This window comes from Bison bison, unplaced genomic scaffold (assembly GCF_000754665.1).
Source record: "Bison bison bison isolate TAMUID 2011002044 unplaced genomic scaffold, Bison_UMD1.0 scf7180017864201, whole genome shotgun sequence".
In the NCBI taxonomy this organism is placed as follows: domain Eukaryota; kingdom Metazoa; phylum Chordata; class Mammalia; order Artiodactyla; family Bovidae; genus Bison; species Bison bison.
The window spans coordinates 1,634,526-1,650,418 of record NW_011494773.1 but is presented as its reverse complement, the minus strand read 5'-3'; the positions used below and the strand labels follow the sequence as shown (position 1 = coordinate 1,650,418).

At 54.0% G+C, this 15,893-nt stretch overlaps 1 protein-coding gene across 1 annotated transcript in view; it reads right to left on the bottom strand.

The window, feature by feature from the left end:
• Positions 1-15,893, bottom strand: part of TMEM63C (transmembrane protein 63C) — a 35,630-nt gene that overhangs the window by 18,411 nt on the left and 1,326 nt on the right. Inside the window, exons 3-10 of the mRNA XM_010844412.1 lie at positions 11,550-11,729; positions 6,105-6,247; positions 4,947-4,995; positions 3,076-3,184; positions 1,587-1,660; positions 1,116-1,196; positions 884-1,007; positions 1-121 (exon numbers count right to left, since the gene is read on the bottom strand). Coding sequence (XP_010842714.1) covers positions 1-121; positions 884-1,007; positions 1,116-1,196; positions 1,587-1,660; positions 3,076-3,184; positions 4,947-4,995; positions 6,105-6,247; positions 11,550-11,729 — 881 coding nt within the window. The remainder of the gene's footprint in view (positions 122-883; positions 1,008-1,115; positions 1,197-1,586; positions 1,661-3,075; positions 3,185-4,946; positions 4,996-6,104; positions 6,248-11,549; positions 11,730-15,893) is intronic.

The window sequence follows — 15,893 nt, the reverse complement described above, 5'->3', positions numbered from 1 at the left end:
TGGAGTCCTGGAAGGTGACGAAGATCAGGTCCAGACGCTTCAGCCGCGCGCGGTTGAGCTCAGCGTTGAACTCATCAGTCAGCTGCTCCTCCAGCTCGCTGTAGTACTGTTCTGCGTCCACCTAGTGGGCCAGACGTGGGCCTCAGAGCTGGAGCGGCCAGGGCTCCAGGAAGGCCGCCTCTCTTCCCCCGGGGCGCAGGCCAGAGCGGGGCGGGGATGGGGGTGTGTCTTGGTTCCATCCCCAGCTCCCTAGGAAGCCTGGCAAAAAAGCTCAGGACCCCAGGTGGGCTCCCAGGTCCCAGCTCTCCAGAAGGAAGAGGCTGTCACTTTGAAACAAGTTCCCTGCTCTTAGATCTGGGGAAAGGGAGGCTTCCCCAGGGGTGAAGGGGTGCCTTTGGCCTCGGGGTGGACTCCGGAGAAGCGACAGCCTTTTCAAGCGCCTGCAGCCTTTTCAAGTGAGGGAATCGTGCTTTTTTTCTGAACTGGCTAGATGAGTTCAGTCCCGCCAAGGCCTCCTTCTAGCCACATGGGCGGGGCGATAAGATGGAGCCCACGGCTTTCCAATGTTCCCGTCCCAGCTCCTTCCCCCGAGGCCGGGCAGCCTGCTGAGTCCTTGCTGGTCCTCCCCACCAAGCCCCGAAGGGAGCAAGAACCAGCCCCGTCCTGGATCACTCTGGGAGGGGGAGGCCCCGAGAAAGGCTCCTCTGCCTTCTCAACAGGGAGACAGAACATGCTGGAAAGGAGAACGTGAGCCAGGGGCTGCTCTGAACGGAGTCTGCGGCCCAAGGATGCAGGCCTGGGATACCGCCGGGGGCCGTGGATGGAGCCTGGAGCCCCGGTGCCCCAGCCCCTGTGACGCGCCCCAGATGTCCGTGCCAATTACCTCTTTGAAGCAAGCCCAGCACCTGCAGAAGCACAGCCGGGAGCAGGGGTGGACCTTGATCATCACCTTCCCCTTCTTCTTGGCCTTGGCGGTGTAGTAGAGCCGGCCCCGCATCGCGTGGCGCCTGCCAGCCAACAGGTGACACGGTGAAGGGTCTCGAGGTCAGAGGCCGAGCAACAGCCTCCCCTTCCCTCCCCGCCCCAGATCCAGACAGGTCTCACCGCAGACTCACCTCTGATCGTCCAAGTCAATCAGGGTCCTGACATCATAGCAGAAGTGGACTCTGGTCACTACGCACCCTGGGTAGGCCTCGCTGAAGCCAGGAACAAAGATGATGAGGCAGCCTGCGGGGCTGGGGACTTCCCCTTTCCCTAGAGCTACAGCCCACAGGGCTGAGGGGCACAGCTCCCAGGGGTTCCCGGTGCTTGGATGGTAGAATCCACCCCCTGGCTCCTAAGCCTGGACATCAGGGTTGATCCCTGTTAATGAGAGATTTGCCACATCCTTCCCAGATGACACAGAACAGGGCCAGGGAGCAGAGCTGGACATTGCTGCTCACGGACAGATAATTAGCTTCTAGGGTTTGGAACTCAGGTCACAGAAGGGGCCACAAGATAAGACGACCTGTTCTAGACTGGGCACCGCGGCTGGAGGGTGACCGGGAGGGGGCCATCCACGCCTCAGCCCACCCCGCCCCACTTACTGAAAATGCTTAATGATGATCTCTGGGTCTTGGATGTCCGTGGGGACATAGGTGATCATTAGTGTCCTGGTGACCTAGGTGGGGAAGGTCAATGGAGAAAGAAGATTGCTCACACAGGAATCCTGGGTCTTCCGGTGGCCCTCAACCACCTGGAGCAGGTCATCTACTCACATCAGGCTGCCTCCTTGCTGGGTAAGCCAGGTGCCAGCTTCCCCACCCAGCCCACATCCCTGAGGTCAGCAGGCAGGCAAGCTACACCTCTGTGCATCCTGTGCCCCGTGCTCCGCCCGCCCCCCACACCGGGAGACCCCTTGCCATGGATGGCTGTAGTCAGGGGAGGAAGAGTCAGAGGCTGCAGGGAGAGGTGGAGGGCTCAGGGACGACCAGAGCTCCATGACCTGCAAGGGCAGCTCATGCTGTCTTGCTGACCTCCGGGCTCCACTGTTCCACGTGATGCCCATCTCGAGGGGACATCCCTATCATCAGACCAGGGATGGGGAGTTGGAAGGTCAGCTGGACTGTGGGGAGGGAATGGGGAAGTCCCTCAAAGTTCACATGTTACTCTGTGAGTGGGACGTGTCTTCCTGAGCCATCGCCTCGTGGCCAGCATCTGTAAACTGTGCTGCTAGAGAGGGGAGTCTGGGCGGAAGCTTCTGGTGACAAGACAGAAAGCTGATGTGGCCGAATCCAGATGGGCCAGGAGTGTCTAAGCCTCCTGGCAGGCTGAGACATTCAGGGTTACCTTTCAGGGGTGTGTGCAATTGCATTCTGGGGTGTGTGCAATTGTGTTCTGGGGTGGGGTAAAGGGAATCTGTCCTTTAGGATGAAAGGCTTGAAGAAGCCCATCTCTCTTTTATCTGCCATCTTCCCTCGCGCTAGGAGACTCTACCTGCCTAGTGGTCCTTCCTGGGATCACCTCCCAAATAAGTGAATACTACTCAAACCCTTGTCCCAGGTTCTGCTTGGGAGGTGGGATGGGAGAAATACAAACCAAGACAATGAGAACACAAAGAGGCAGCCCATGCGTTTCTGACCTCAGGGAGATGGTAGAAGGGCCAGGAGTTGGACGCAAGAGTGGGCAAAGTAGTCAAAGTATCTACCCACTGGGAGCACTGGCCACTGAAGATGGAGATCACCCCCGCCACAGTTAAGCCTTCAGTTTTCCAGTGGTGGGGAGGTCCAGGGGTCCTTGGAGAGGGTCCAGGGCAGCAGGGGTGTAGCAGGAGGATGTACTTGGGGGCAGCTATTCACCAGCTGGTTTGGAAGGGTCTCAGTGGTTTCACAGCCCAGACAAATGTGCCAGGTGACAATTCCCAGGGATAAGCAGAGGAGGCCTCCCTGATCGGGCAAGACTGCCTGGTGTGCAGACCACGACAAGCTGGGATGCTTCTGAAGGCTGGGAGTGGGATGGTCCAGCTTAGGGGGGGTGGCAGGGGGAGGGGCTCTAGGCGAGAGGGCATGGTCCTGGTAGTTCTTTTCACTTACTCACCGCATAGCTTTTCCTGGGCACAAATCCTAAGCAGTGATGAGTCATGAAGAGGAGGTTGGTGATGAAGTATAAGAAAGCAAAGATGCTATGTAGCCACAGGAACTTACTCCTGCCAAGAATGAGACACGGAAGGTGTGAGACCCCCACCCCACCTCCTCCCCCCTCCCAAGGGCCACCCTCCAGTGCCTCCAGACACTCAGGCACCTTGGAAGGGGATGGAGAAGGGGCTGTCCACTCCAACGAATGAAGGCTAGCGTTGCTCGACCGTTCACTATATGCCAGACGCAGGGTGGGAGCAGATGCTCTGTGTACATTTTCTCACTAGACTCTTGGACCGTGTGAGTGCGGTGCTGTGAATGTCTTTGTTTTACTCGTAGGGAAACAAGGGCCAGAGTGCCTGCCCAAGGCTACTCTTGGCCGTGGCGGTCCCAGGAGGGGAGCGCAGAACTGCAGAAGCACTTACACTCTTCATACCGTGTCACGTTGCCCCCTGCCCACCCCCCACACCCCCTGCCACTGCACAGCTGACCATGAGGCCAAGCAGAGCAGGCCTGCAGAAAGGAGGGCCTGCAGATTCGGCTCACCTCCCTGGGGCAGGAAGTGTTTGGGTCCCGGGGCTCTGCACTCACGTGAGGCTGTCCCAAGGCACCAGGCCAGGAAGGCTGCTCAGAAACAGGGCCCGCCTTATTTGGTGCAGTTTGAGGACAGAGAGGCTGCCTGGCTTCAAAATATCTCATCAGTGTTCCCCCGCCCCACCTCCTCCGCCTGGCCTTTCACTTCACTTTTCCCGTCTGGCTAAATGCCTCCCTCCTCAGTTTTCTCAGAGAGGGCAAGGTGACATGGTCCCTGAGGGACGCTCCGGCTCTCTGGATTTAGGAAAGTTGAAAGGGCTCTTGGCCGCCCTATTAGACTTCACTTCTTGTTGGAAGTTGTGGGCACCGCACTTATACCAGCGACTGGGCGGGGAGAAGCTGCTTAAGCTCTGCTCTGGCGCCGCCAGCACCCGGGGCGGAGCTGGCGAAAGGGGGCCCAGCCTTTCTGGTGCTTTTGGAGTTTGGTGGGGTTCGCAGGGGTGCAGGGTCAGAAGATGGGGTGGGGTAAAGGGAGGTGGGGTTAGGAGCGCGCAAGCCCACTCACACCTGCTGGAAAGGCTGCTTCGGCTCTGTCAGGAAGCCAGCCATGAGCCCTGGGGGGCTTGTTGTCTCAGCCGAGACCAGCAGGGCCGCGTCTGGGTCCTACAGATTGCTCTGGCCACCCGAGGGGTTGGCTGATGTTAACGTCCACAGGCTCCTGAACCATGAGGGCTGGAGGGGCCTTAGAGCTCATGTCCAACAGCCTTTCCGCCACCACGGACGAGGGATGAAGCTCACAGCAGGGTGCTCTGCCCCAGACCCAGGGCCGGCTAACAGCAGAGCCGGGGCAGGAACCCAGCTCCTCTGGGTCCTTAGTCTCGTGGCTGTAGGCATCAGGTCTGTGCTTCACTCAGTTCCTTGAGGCCTGAGCTGAACTCTTTTGTGGGCAGAGGAAGCAGTACCTTAAACCTCCACTTACTACAGTGCTTCTGCCTATCGGGAGCTAGACATAACCAAGCAAAGAGGACCACCTTGCTGGGACTTCAGGAGTGACTGGTTTAGCTAGTTCCATCCATTACAGAGATGGGGACACGGAGGCACCAAGAACACTTCTCACGAAGAGAAGGCAGTGTCTGGCATCCCACTTGGGACCTGGGTTCCCAAAGAAACCAGGCCTTTCTCGTCAGCAAAGAGGAGCCCATGTTTTAGACTCACCATCAGACCACCTCTCCCCACCAACATCCACCCCCTCCCCTGCCCCGGCCAGTAGAATGGGAGGTAAGAGGATCAGGTACCTACTCTGTGGAGACATTGACAATTGTGGTCCGGCCAAAGTGACTATCCCGGTCTGAAAGAGAAGAAGGTTGCCAACCTCAAGCCTGGCTCCTCAACTGGTTGGGCACCAGACCCTAGAGTTCCCGAGTGAATGCCTGGGGCCTAGAAATGCTTGCCTACTTCCTGCGCTTCCTTTTAGTTCCCCAGAGCTTGTTGCAGGAGACGCAAGAGACATGAGTTCCATCCCTGGGTCGGGAAGATCCCCTGGAGTAAGAAATGGCAACCCACTCCAGTATTCTTGCCTGGAGAGTCCCCATGGACAGAGGAACCTGGCGGGCTGCAGTCCACAGGGTTGCAAAGAGTCAGACACGACTGAGCGACTAAGCTCGAGCACCAGTGGCCGAGGAGAAACAGGTGGAAACCTGAGCGATCAGCGCACGCCTGGCGCCGTCTGGACATTTACACACCACCCAGTTGTACGGCCCTCGTTCAGCTCTGTGTCTGCGCTCACTAGTGAAATTTTGGCTGCTATTCACTGAGCACCCACTACAGGCAGCGTGCGAAGCACGTGACATGCATCGTCTTTATCCCTATGACCATTGAGGAAACCACGGCCTGGGGACATTGTATAAGATGAAATAATCTTCTGGGAAGCAGATGTGGGTAAACGGTGGGGAACCATAAGTTTTCAGTCTCTGAAGGCCAACCCTCCTCACCCACCACACTACTGTGTCAAAATCTACCCTGTTAGGAGAAATGTTGATGGACTCCAGATGAGAAATTCTGCCCCTACGACGCTGCGTCCACCGGAGTGGGTACAGCCAGAGATCCGGTCCAGGGATCTTGGCAGTGGGTCACACGCCATAACAAGGCCTCCACGAACACCTGGCCAGGTACAGTGTGGGTCATGGATCATGGATAAACATTCGGTCTTAGACTGAATTACACTATCTGCCTTCTCTGCGCCAGACCCTGGGCCAAATTGGTACCCAGAGAGGTATCACCTGTGGTTTCCACGTGAGGGAACCAGAAGCACAGGTTGCCTAAGGTCCTATAACTAATCCTGAGAAGTGCAACTAGAAGTTAGAGTTTGAGATGCCCAAGCCCCAAGCTCTGTCCCACCAGCTGGGTTGCCTCTTAGGTCTAGCAGGCTGGGCTCAGGGTCCACAGAGCTCCACATACCCAGAACATCTCCAGTGTAGTTGATAGGCAAGATGATGCCCAAGGAGGGGATGCAGAGGATGAGGATAAAGATGATGAGGTGGTACTGGAACATGATGTAGATCCGGGCATCGTCTCCACACCTGCTAATCAGATCTTCATTCCTGGAGGAGACACAGAGATGGGGACACTGCTCAGGGGCCAGTGTGGCCACAACTCAAGTCAGGGGCGGAGGGAGCAAAGGGCGAGGAAATGACCGCCCCATGCCCACGTCTTCATCTTCAGAAACATCCCTCTTCTCAAAACTTGTTAGGCCTGAAATGGGTTTCACTGAATTTCATAGGCGTATCAAAGAAAGAGGCTGCAGATAACGCACTTGGGAATCCAGAAGCACTCTTAAATCAGGCATTGATTTCCTCTTTTATTGCTTCTTCAAACATTCCTCGTGGCTGCCATGGTACAGGTACTGAACAAACCGTTAGTGATAACAAGATTCATCCTATTTTTCAAAAAGCTGCTCCTTAAAAACCACAATGAGCTAAAAACTTCAAACGACAATGAGCTATCACTCCATACTGCCAGACTGGTCAGCATCGGAAACTTGGTGAGGCAGGTTCTGAGAGGAGGTGCTGGTGAGGGTGTGGGGTGCTGGGAGCTCTCTCATACTCATGGGTACTGACTCTGGCAAGGCCACTTTGGATAACAGTTGACATTATCCATAGAAATCGACTATATGTACACCCTATGGCCTAACAATTCTACTCCTAGGTTTAAAACCAACAGAAATACATGCACATGGGCATTAAGAGACAAGGATGAGAATCTCAGAGATGCATTATTTGTAATGGCCCCGAACTGGAAAGAACCTAAATGTCTTTCAAAGGTGGGATGGACACAAGAATGAAATACACACGCAGTGAGCTGCATACATCACATTATGCATGAACGCAATGTAACACTATACACAGATAAAAATGGATGAGCACAGCTGAACCCCACACACGTAATGTGGAGTGAAAGAGGACACACACAAACAATACATGCCTTATCATAACATACAAAGTTCAAAAACAGGCGATCCTGAACTGAAGAGTTAGAAGTCAGGATGCTGGTTCCCTCTGCAGAGCAGGGAGGTGTTAGGAGATTGGGAGGGTGCAGGAGGAGAGCTTCTGGGGTCTTGGCAATGCTCTAATCTTTATCAGGAGGGAGGCTGTGATAACTGAGCTGGACATCTATTTTTTGGGCACATCTCTGCATGTTTGTTAACTCCAGTTAAAAATTTTAAAAGCAACACATGCTTATAATAGAAACTTCGGAAAATACGAAAGAAGAAAATCATTCGCCTACAATCTCATCAAACCTAAGACAATGGGTATTAATCATTTTGGTCAATTTCCTTTAGTTTCTTATTATATTACTGGTTTACCTTAGTGACTGTAGGATAAACAGCATTTAGTGGCTCAGATGATAAAGAATTTGCCTGCAGTGTGGGAGACCTGGGTTCGATCCCTGGGTCAGGAAGATACTCTGGAGAAGGGAATGGCTGCCCACTCCAGTATTCTTGCATGGAGAATTTCAAGGACAGAGGAGCCTGGTGGGCTACGGTCCATGGGGTCACAAAGAATCAGACACAACTGAGCGACTAACACTTTCACTTTTTTCCCACTTTCCTTCATTTCACATTTAATCTGGCTGCTGCTGCTGCTGCTAAGTCACTTCAGTCATGTCTGACTCTGTGCGACCCCATAGACAGCAGCCCACCAGGCTCCCCCGTCCCTGGGATTCTCCAGGCAAGAACACTGGAGTGGGTTGCCATTTCCTTCTCCGATGCATGAAAGTGAAAAGTGAAAGTGAAGTCTCTCAGTCGTGTCCGACTCCCAGCGACCCCATGGACTGCAGCCCACCAGGCTCCTCTGTCCATGGAGTGCAAAGTACTGCAGTGGGGTGCCATTGCCTTCTCCATATTTAATCTTAAGTGTTTTCTAACAGTTTAACATTTTGTCTAAATATTTTTATAACTGCACAGTAATAATGGTGACAATGGCCTGTTTGTGGATTCTTAGTTCACACTTAGCCCCAAGGTGCACACCTGCCCTGCCATTGGTGCACGTACCATAGTTTACTCACCCTTGCCCTCTGATCAGACTTGAAGGTGGTATGCAACTTATAGCATCCAGTCCAATATTCAGGTTTATTTTTCAACAATACTACAATGTACAGCATGTCTTCAAGGCTTTCAATATCACCATTTCAGTAATTTAGAGCTCTCAACCTTTTTTTTAAACTTCAAGCTGTTAAAACACTTCCTGCCCTGCATTTGAGAATTAAATCCCAAGAATGGGGTGGATGAGGAGTGGTGAGAAGGGAGTATGAGGGGAATATCCCCCTGCAGGCTTGGGGTGCCCAGATCTGCTCACATGATATAAATAGTGTGCCTGAGGCAGGGTGAGAGCCTCCAATCAGATAGCGAGAGCAGATGGGACCGAGAACACAAGAATATCGTTTCTGGACTAGCAATTCCCTCTGCCCCTACTGGGCTCATTGCTCCATCTGCACCGGAAAACCCAGGCTATACTCAGCAGCCTATGTTACAGTTCTAAGGGAAGCCTGAATTTTTGAGCCTATCTATATTCCTCTATTCAACTCTGTCCTCTTCCCACCGTTCTTTAAAGTGCAGCCCCCATGACGTTCCAGGCACCACCCTCTCTCCTACTCATGATGAATTCTTGTCTGCTCGAATCGCTTCCTGTCCTCTACCTCTTACTGGAGACTCGCTGTACCTGGCATCCTTCTCTTTCACCTTTAAGGCCTCCTCTCTCTACAGCCACCCCAACTTCTTCCCTTTCAACGACAGCCAGGTTCAAGTGTCCATGTTTCAGTCTTAGAAAAACCCGAGAAGCTCCTCAAGCATCTGGGAAGCTCCTTCACCAGCTTCCCTTCGAGTTCCATCCAATATCCTTACGTCCCGGTCCCACCCACTTCTTGAAAAAAGGTGACTTCCTTTCTCAGCCTCTACTCCTTGGACGTCTCCTCATGCTGGACCTGCCCTCCCAGGGGAGACCCAAGTCTTCAAAGTCGACTTCCTTTCCTGAGCACTCGTTCTAGTCCGGCTCGTGGGGTTGGAGGCTGCAGAGCACACCATGTCTGGAGCCTCGTGCCTGCCTGGTTACAGCGAGCTGCTGCCCTAAAGAATGCTGCCTTTTCCTCCTGCCCCAGCTATTCTCTCCCTCACATCCTTTCTTATCTTGATCCCTTGGGTGAACCATCTGCTCCCACGACTTCAACCACAACCTCTTTGCTCCCATATCCCAAGTCTAAATTTCCAGCTCCAACCTTTCTCCTAAGCTTTATTTCTGTTTTTCAATAGCTTGACCATCAATTCCCATACTTGCCCTGGTTCTGTGTTATCAATTTCCCAACTCATTCTATCTCCTCACCTTCCACCTAATGGTATCACCGCCCTTCCCAGAAACAAGACCTCGACTTCTCCCTCTTTCCTAACCAGGTGGAAGCCAGGTGGAAACCACGACCCGTTGACAGTCGCCCAGAGCCTCCCTTCCCATGTCTCCTCCACGTCAATTCCCTGGTCATCACCACCTCTCACCTGGACACTGGGAAAGCCTTCTTAGCTGCTTGCATTGCCTTTGGCCTCTTCCAACTGCCATTCACCCCTCAAACTTCTGCCTACAAACAGACATCATCCTGAGTTTCCTGCTCAAAAACAGGCACTGTCTTTCTGCTGCCTGTAAGTCAAAAGCCAAGATTCTCGGGATGGCAGTCAAGATCCCCACTGATCCTTCCGGCCCAATCTTTTATCTCCTTTCTTTCTATGTACTCCTGCTTCTAGCACACCACAAGATTTACCATCTCTGGACACTCTCTCCCATCTCCATCTCCAATCTTTGCCCCAAGAGTCCTTAATTTCTGATTGGGCCCTCCATATCACAATGACCAAAATTCTTCCCATTCTTCAGGGCCTCGCTCAAAACCATGCTTCTTCCAAACCCCGACATTGGAATTAAGTTCTCATTCTCCAAAATGCCTTTTGCACAGCAGTTATGTGCTTCCTGTGAGAACTTCTGTGTTGTGGGTCTGGTTAACCTTTGTGTTTTTGATTAGACTGAGTGGGCTTTGTGCCCTGGGTCTTTGGCTTCTGCAGGAAGGGAGGGTCATGAAATGGATGAGAGACTGCAGGTGAACTTTTATGTTTCTCTTAATGAAACTGCATTTATGCAAGCTTGCACATGCTTTTCAAAATAAAGCAAAACTAGAGAAAGTGCCAGGAAATAAGTCTTCCCTCCACTCCCCAACATGGGGCTAAAGGTCCTAACCCCCACACAAACTAGTTGTATCACTTCCTGGGGACTCCAGTGAAAGATAAAGGAAGAAGAAAGGCCAAGACCATGGGGAGTCCTCCATCAGGGCTGGGGCTCAAACACCAGAGACTGCCAGTCCCAAGGCCAGCTCTGGATTCCCAAGGGCCAGTCAGGATGCCCTGCACCCCTGTGGGGGTCCCAGGTCTGGGGAAAGAGAGGTGCTCCGGTGTGGCTCGTGTGGGTTGGGATGGGGTCTGGGGGCAATATCTGAACGCTCCCAGCAAGGCTCTTGAATGGTGGACGTGGAGACACACGATGGAAGACACTCTAAGAGCCTTGGCAAAGAACCAAATGAGCAGGTCCAGGCGGACCCCTGTGCAGTGGCCTCTGAGGAGCAGTTAGGCAGCCCCCTAAGGCAGGCATCCCAGGCAAGGCTGGACCCTGGAGGAGGGGGTCAAAGGACGAGAAGAGCAGGCTGGATGGGAGCTATTTAGGGAGCACCCAGGAACATACAGGGCTCTGAGATGGAGACAGAGCTGTGTGCACACAAGTAAGTGTGTACGCACATACATGTTCATGCAGTAGAGAGAGAGAGCTCTGACAAGAGTCAGAGACTGGTTGGGATGAGGCAATCAGGAGATGACAGGCCTGGCGGGGGGGGGTCTCTCTTCTTGCCAAGGGCGTCTGACACTAAAGAGATCCAGAAGATGCCGTGGGCCAGGGGTTATCCCTCCAGAGTGGGCACAGAGGCTGGGAGACAAGGCCTGCCCTTCTCTCCAGTGGTTTTGGTTTTTTCCACCTTGGCAAATACGAGGAATGACGTTCACAGGGGAAAAGCAAACAACACATGGGAAGGACTTCTTTTTCCTCGTGTGGCCCTCATAAAAGCATTTTTACAAGCCTGTGAAAGGGGTCCTTTCCTGGGAACTGTGGCAGAGGGAAAACGGGCTGCGGGCACCCCGCAGTTTCCATTTCACCAACTGGAAAGCATCCTTTTTCCCCCGGGCTGGGCTGCGGGGGGCGGCCGGGAGTGGGGAGTGGAGGCTGGCGCACAGAGTTCAGGCCCCAGGTCCGGTCCTGTGGGGAAGGAGACCCGCCCCCCACCCTCCAGCAGATGAGGCCCCGCGGCTCAGAAAATTCAGGCACTTACTTCATGGTGATGGTGTTGAAAAACCAGGAATAGAAGCCCTGGGGGGGAAAGGAGAGAAAGTGTGAGAAACCCACCGCTGGGACGTCCAAGGCAGCCAGGCAGTGTCCGGGGCTTCCTCCCCAGGCAAGGCCCGGACGGGAATCGGTGCTGAGGGGGATGTCTTTCCGGAAGTCGGGCATCCTGTGACAGGAAGTGGGGGCCTGGGGGGGGCCTTGGACTGGAGGGAGAGAAGGCACTCTGGGGTGGACATCAGTTGCTTTCTGTTTGTCTCTCATTGCTTCCCTCTGGGAAATGCCCCTCCCCCGGCATGTGGCCCAGTGGGCTGTCCCTCAGGAAGGCTCCTGCCAGTTGACCAACAGAAGCATGACCCAAGTGGGGCCAAACAGAGTGCTCTTAAGGGAACTGACATGGCATGGCTTCTTCTGGGTTCTTGCCTCTCGGTCAACACCAGGCCGCCTGGAGGGGCTTGGTGAGTCTCTGATGCCACACGCAGTAGTCTGCCTGCGACAAAAGCCCAGCCAGACGAAGAAGGATCAGAGAGGGATCCTGGTGGCAATGCTGGATTTCCTGGATCCAGCTGGACCTGAAACAGACACCTCTAATTTCTCCACACTCAGGCCACACATCACCCTTTTGTTATAACTGTGAGCGGGAGCTGGTTTCTTCTTCTGCACCCGAGAGTTCTGTTGATTATGCCTTTCTCTCAGGGTCTTGCTGTCTGGAGTTCCCGGGTGACGAGAAAAGGTGGCCTTGGCCAGAGACTCAGGGCGGGGGGAAGCCTGGAGAGGGGTCAGCTTAGGAACTGTGTGCTAAGATGGGTAGAGGGCCATGGCTGTAAAAGCCACCAGATGTGGCAGCTAGTTAAGTTGCTCTGATGCATGCTTGCTTCTGAGATTCCGGAGGGTTTGGCAAAACCTTAGAGGAGGTTGCAGTTCCTGATTGACCCCATTTGGGTCATGAGCACATCAGTGAACTGGGCAGCCCCCCTCTCAGTTGAACCACGTGCATTACAGAATAGGTATTCAAAATGCGGTGCTAAAGAAGACTCTTGAGAGTCCCTTGGACTGCAAGGAGATCAAACCAGTCAATCTGAAAGGAAATCAACCCTGAATATTCATTGCAAGGACTGTTGCTGAAGCTGAAGCGCCAATACTTTGGCCACCTGATGTGAAGAGCCGACTCTTTGGAAAGGTCCCTGATGCTGGGAAAGATTGAAGGCAGGAGGAGAAGGGGTAACAGAGGATGAGATGGCTGGATGGCATCACCGACTTGATGGACATGAGTTTGAGCAAGCTCCGGGAGTTGGTGATGGACAGGGAAACCTGGTGTGCTGCAGTCCATGGGGTCACAAAGAGTTGGACATGACTGAGCGACTGAAGAACAACACATTTCCCAAAAGGAAGCAAGGAGAGGCTGGTAAACACGAAACAAAAGGAAGTTCCTTGCTACCTTCGGTGTAAGGCCCACCTTCCAGGCCTTCTCACTGTGTTGGGTGGGTTGACAGTGGGAATGCATGTTGGGGGAATCATTCCCCTAGCTATGACCTAGGGAACTAAAACAGGGATAAAGGCCTGGGTATGACGCAGAGCAATGAAGGGACAGGGTACGACGGTGGCAGTGGAGACTGGGCAAGTCTAAGGCAGGGGGTTAACTGCTAGACCAAACTGGGCTTGACTCTCAAGGCTGGCCACCCCTCCCCACATGGAGAGCCTTTCCCCACCACCCACCGTTGGGCCAGCTCTCAGTTCATTAAGACAGCAGGCAGGCTTGCTGACAGACCCTCGTGGTTGTGTGGAGCGGAGGACCATGAGTGAAAGGGCAGAGGTCGAGAGTGGAAGTGTGGTCTATACACTCGTGCAGAGTGCACGGACACAGCTGTGTGAGTGACCATGTATGGATCCGTTTTCTCTCTCTCTCTCTCTCACACACACACTTCCCTGCATACACACCACAGCTCTGAAAGGCATAAACCATTCTGAAACCTTTGCAGCTAAACAGCAGGCCTAAGAAGCAGACGTATCTTCTCTCTTCTCCCCGCCCTGAGGAAATGGTCACAGGCTCCCAGGAGCCTGCTCAGCTGGAAAGACTGACAGTGGTCAATCCACCCACCTCGGTGGCCCCATCCTCCCCGATCCTGCCACGCCTGTCCCGACTTGCTCACGGCACTATGGGAAGACCGGTTGGCTTCACTCATGCCGCTCAGCCAGGCTAGGGGCTCGCTGCCTGCCTGGGACCCCTCACCACACTCTCCCTCTGTGTGTAATTTATACCCTCATCTGTTTGACTGCTCCGCTGCTGCCATAATGATTTATCTTCTAGATATTTTTAAAATAAAATGTCACTGTGCAGGAAAAAATCACTACAAAGGTAAAGCGATGTTTCCAAAGGTAAATCTGAGAATCACCTTGCAAGGTAGGTGTGACCTCATTCGACAGAGGAAACCTCCAAGACACGAACTGTCTGAGGCTCCCGGCCTGGCCTGGGGCAGGTCTTGGCAAGGAAAGGGACTGGGTCTCTTGGAGGGATGAAAATGGAAGGAATAGGGCTCTACCTACTCCCTGCCTCCAGCAAATATGTATCAGATACTAATGACATGGCAGGGTGGACCAGGTGCTGGGACAATGGCAAGTGAGACCAGACGACACTGGTCTCGAGGGGGGAAGTGGGAACACTTGACTGATTGCAGAACAGGGAATTGTCACAGTTTGGGCTAAGAGCACTGAAGAGAAGGAGTGCGTTTTCCATGAGGCTATAACAAGAGATTGGGATCCAGAGAAGCGGACAAGGATCCCGGGAAAGTAGTGTTTGAGCTGAAATCTGAACAGAGCGTGGGTGTGTTACCCAGAGAGGGGCCAGTGGGGAGGGGGAGAGCAGGTGATGGGTGTGAGGCGAGAAGGAGGGTCAGAAAGATGGCCAGTGTGGTGGAGGGTGGGGCAGTCGGGAGGAAAAAGAGAGATGGGACAGGTGGGCAAGAGGCCCAACCACAAGCCCATGGCAGTTGATTCCAAGAGCATTAGGAAGCCATTGAAAGCTTACACAGGGGACCCTGTGTCCCTGTTCATGGAGTTCACTCTGGATGGAGTAGGGGGCACGTGTGGACCAAAAGAGATTGGTTAGAGGCTACCATGCTCACCCAAACCAAAGACTGATGGAAGCTGGACTGAGGGATGGTGGGAGAGGTGGAGAGAAACAAAACTGGGAAGGCGCAAGCGACACAATTAGGTAACAAGCCAGCCATGCCCAGGGGCCTGGATGAGAGCAGCAACACATACCTGAGTGGGTGATGGGAAGAGTCTGAGACCAGGGGTCCAGGGACAGGTGGTTGTGGGGGTGAAAATCACAGCATATTGAATCCGAAATGCCCTTACAATATTTTGAAGGCCACTGGATAAATGGGGCCAGAGCTCAGAGGAAGGTTTAGCTGGAGATAGGAATTTAGGAGGGATCCATGTAGAACTGGGGACTTCCCTAATAGCCCAGTTGGTAAAGAATCCGCCTACAATGCAGGAGACCCCAGTTTGATTCCTGGGTCGGGAAGATCTGCTGGAGAAGGGATAGGCTACCCTCTCCAGTATTCTTGGGGTTCCCTGGTAGCACAGCTGGTGAAGAATGTGGGAGACCTGGATTTGATCCCTGGGTTGGATCCCCTGAGGAAGGGAAAGGCTACCCACTCCAGTATTCTGGCCTGGAGAATTCCATGGACTATATAGTCCATGGGGTCGCAAAAAGGGGGACCTGATTGAGCGACTTTCACTTTCGTGTACAACTGAAGTCGTGAGTGAGTATGGATGACACGGCTTGGGGCTGGGGAGTCTCCTGGCTTGGAGGCGGCACCGACAGAGGGAAATCCCGGAGAGCAGGATGCCACGGAAGCAGCCGGAAGTGCTTTCCTCTGTTCAAGAAGGGAAGGCGGCTCTGAGAGATGAGATGAGAAGCGAACCGAGGAGCGGCCTTTGGGTTTCGTGACCTGGGGCTGTGTGTGACCCCGGGGCTGTCTGGGTGGGAGCCACGGGTGAGAGGGGGGTGAGGAGTGGAGGTGGCAAGCCAGACCTCTCTTCTGAGTTCCGCTTAAGACCACCCAGCCCTGAGCGCCACGCAGAGCACGTTAGCTCCTCCCCGTCGCGTGGCGGGACCCCTTGCTGCCTTTATCCTATGTGCCCTAACCACCACCATTCTCTTCCGCCCCAGGAGGCAGCTGGGGTCAAGTCTCTGTGTTTCCGCTGGGGAAACAGGCTTGGCAAGGTTGAGGCGTTTGTCCGAGGTCAGGCTGCCGGGAGCGTGTGCTGTGGCCCCTGCCCGCGAGCCGGCGCGTCCTGCGCGTGCCCGGGCCGCCTATCCAGGACC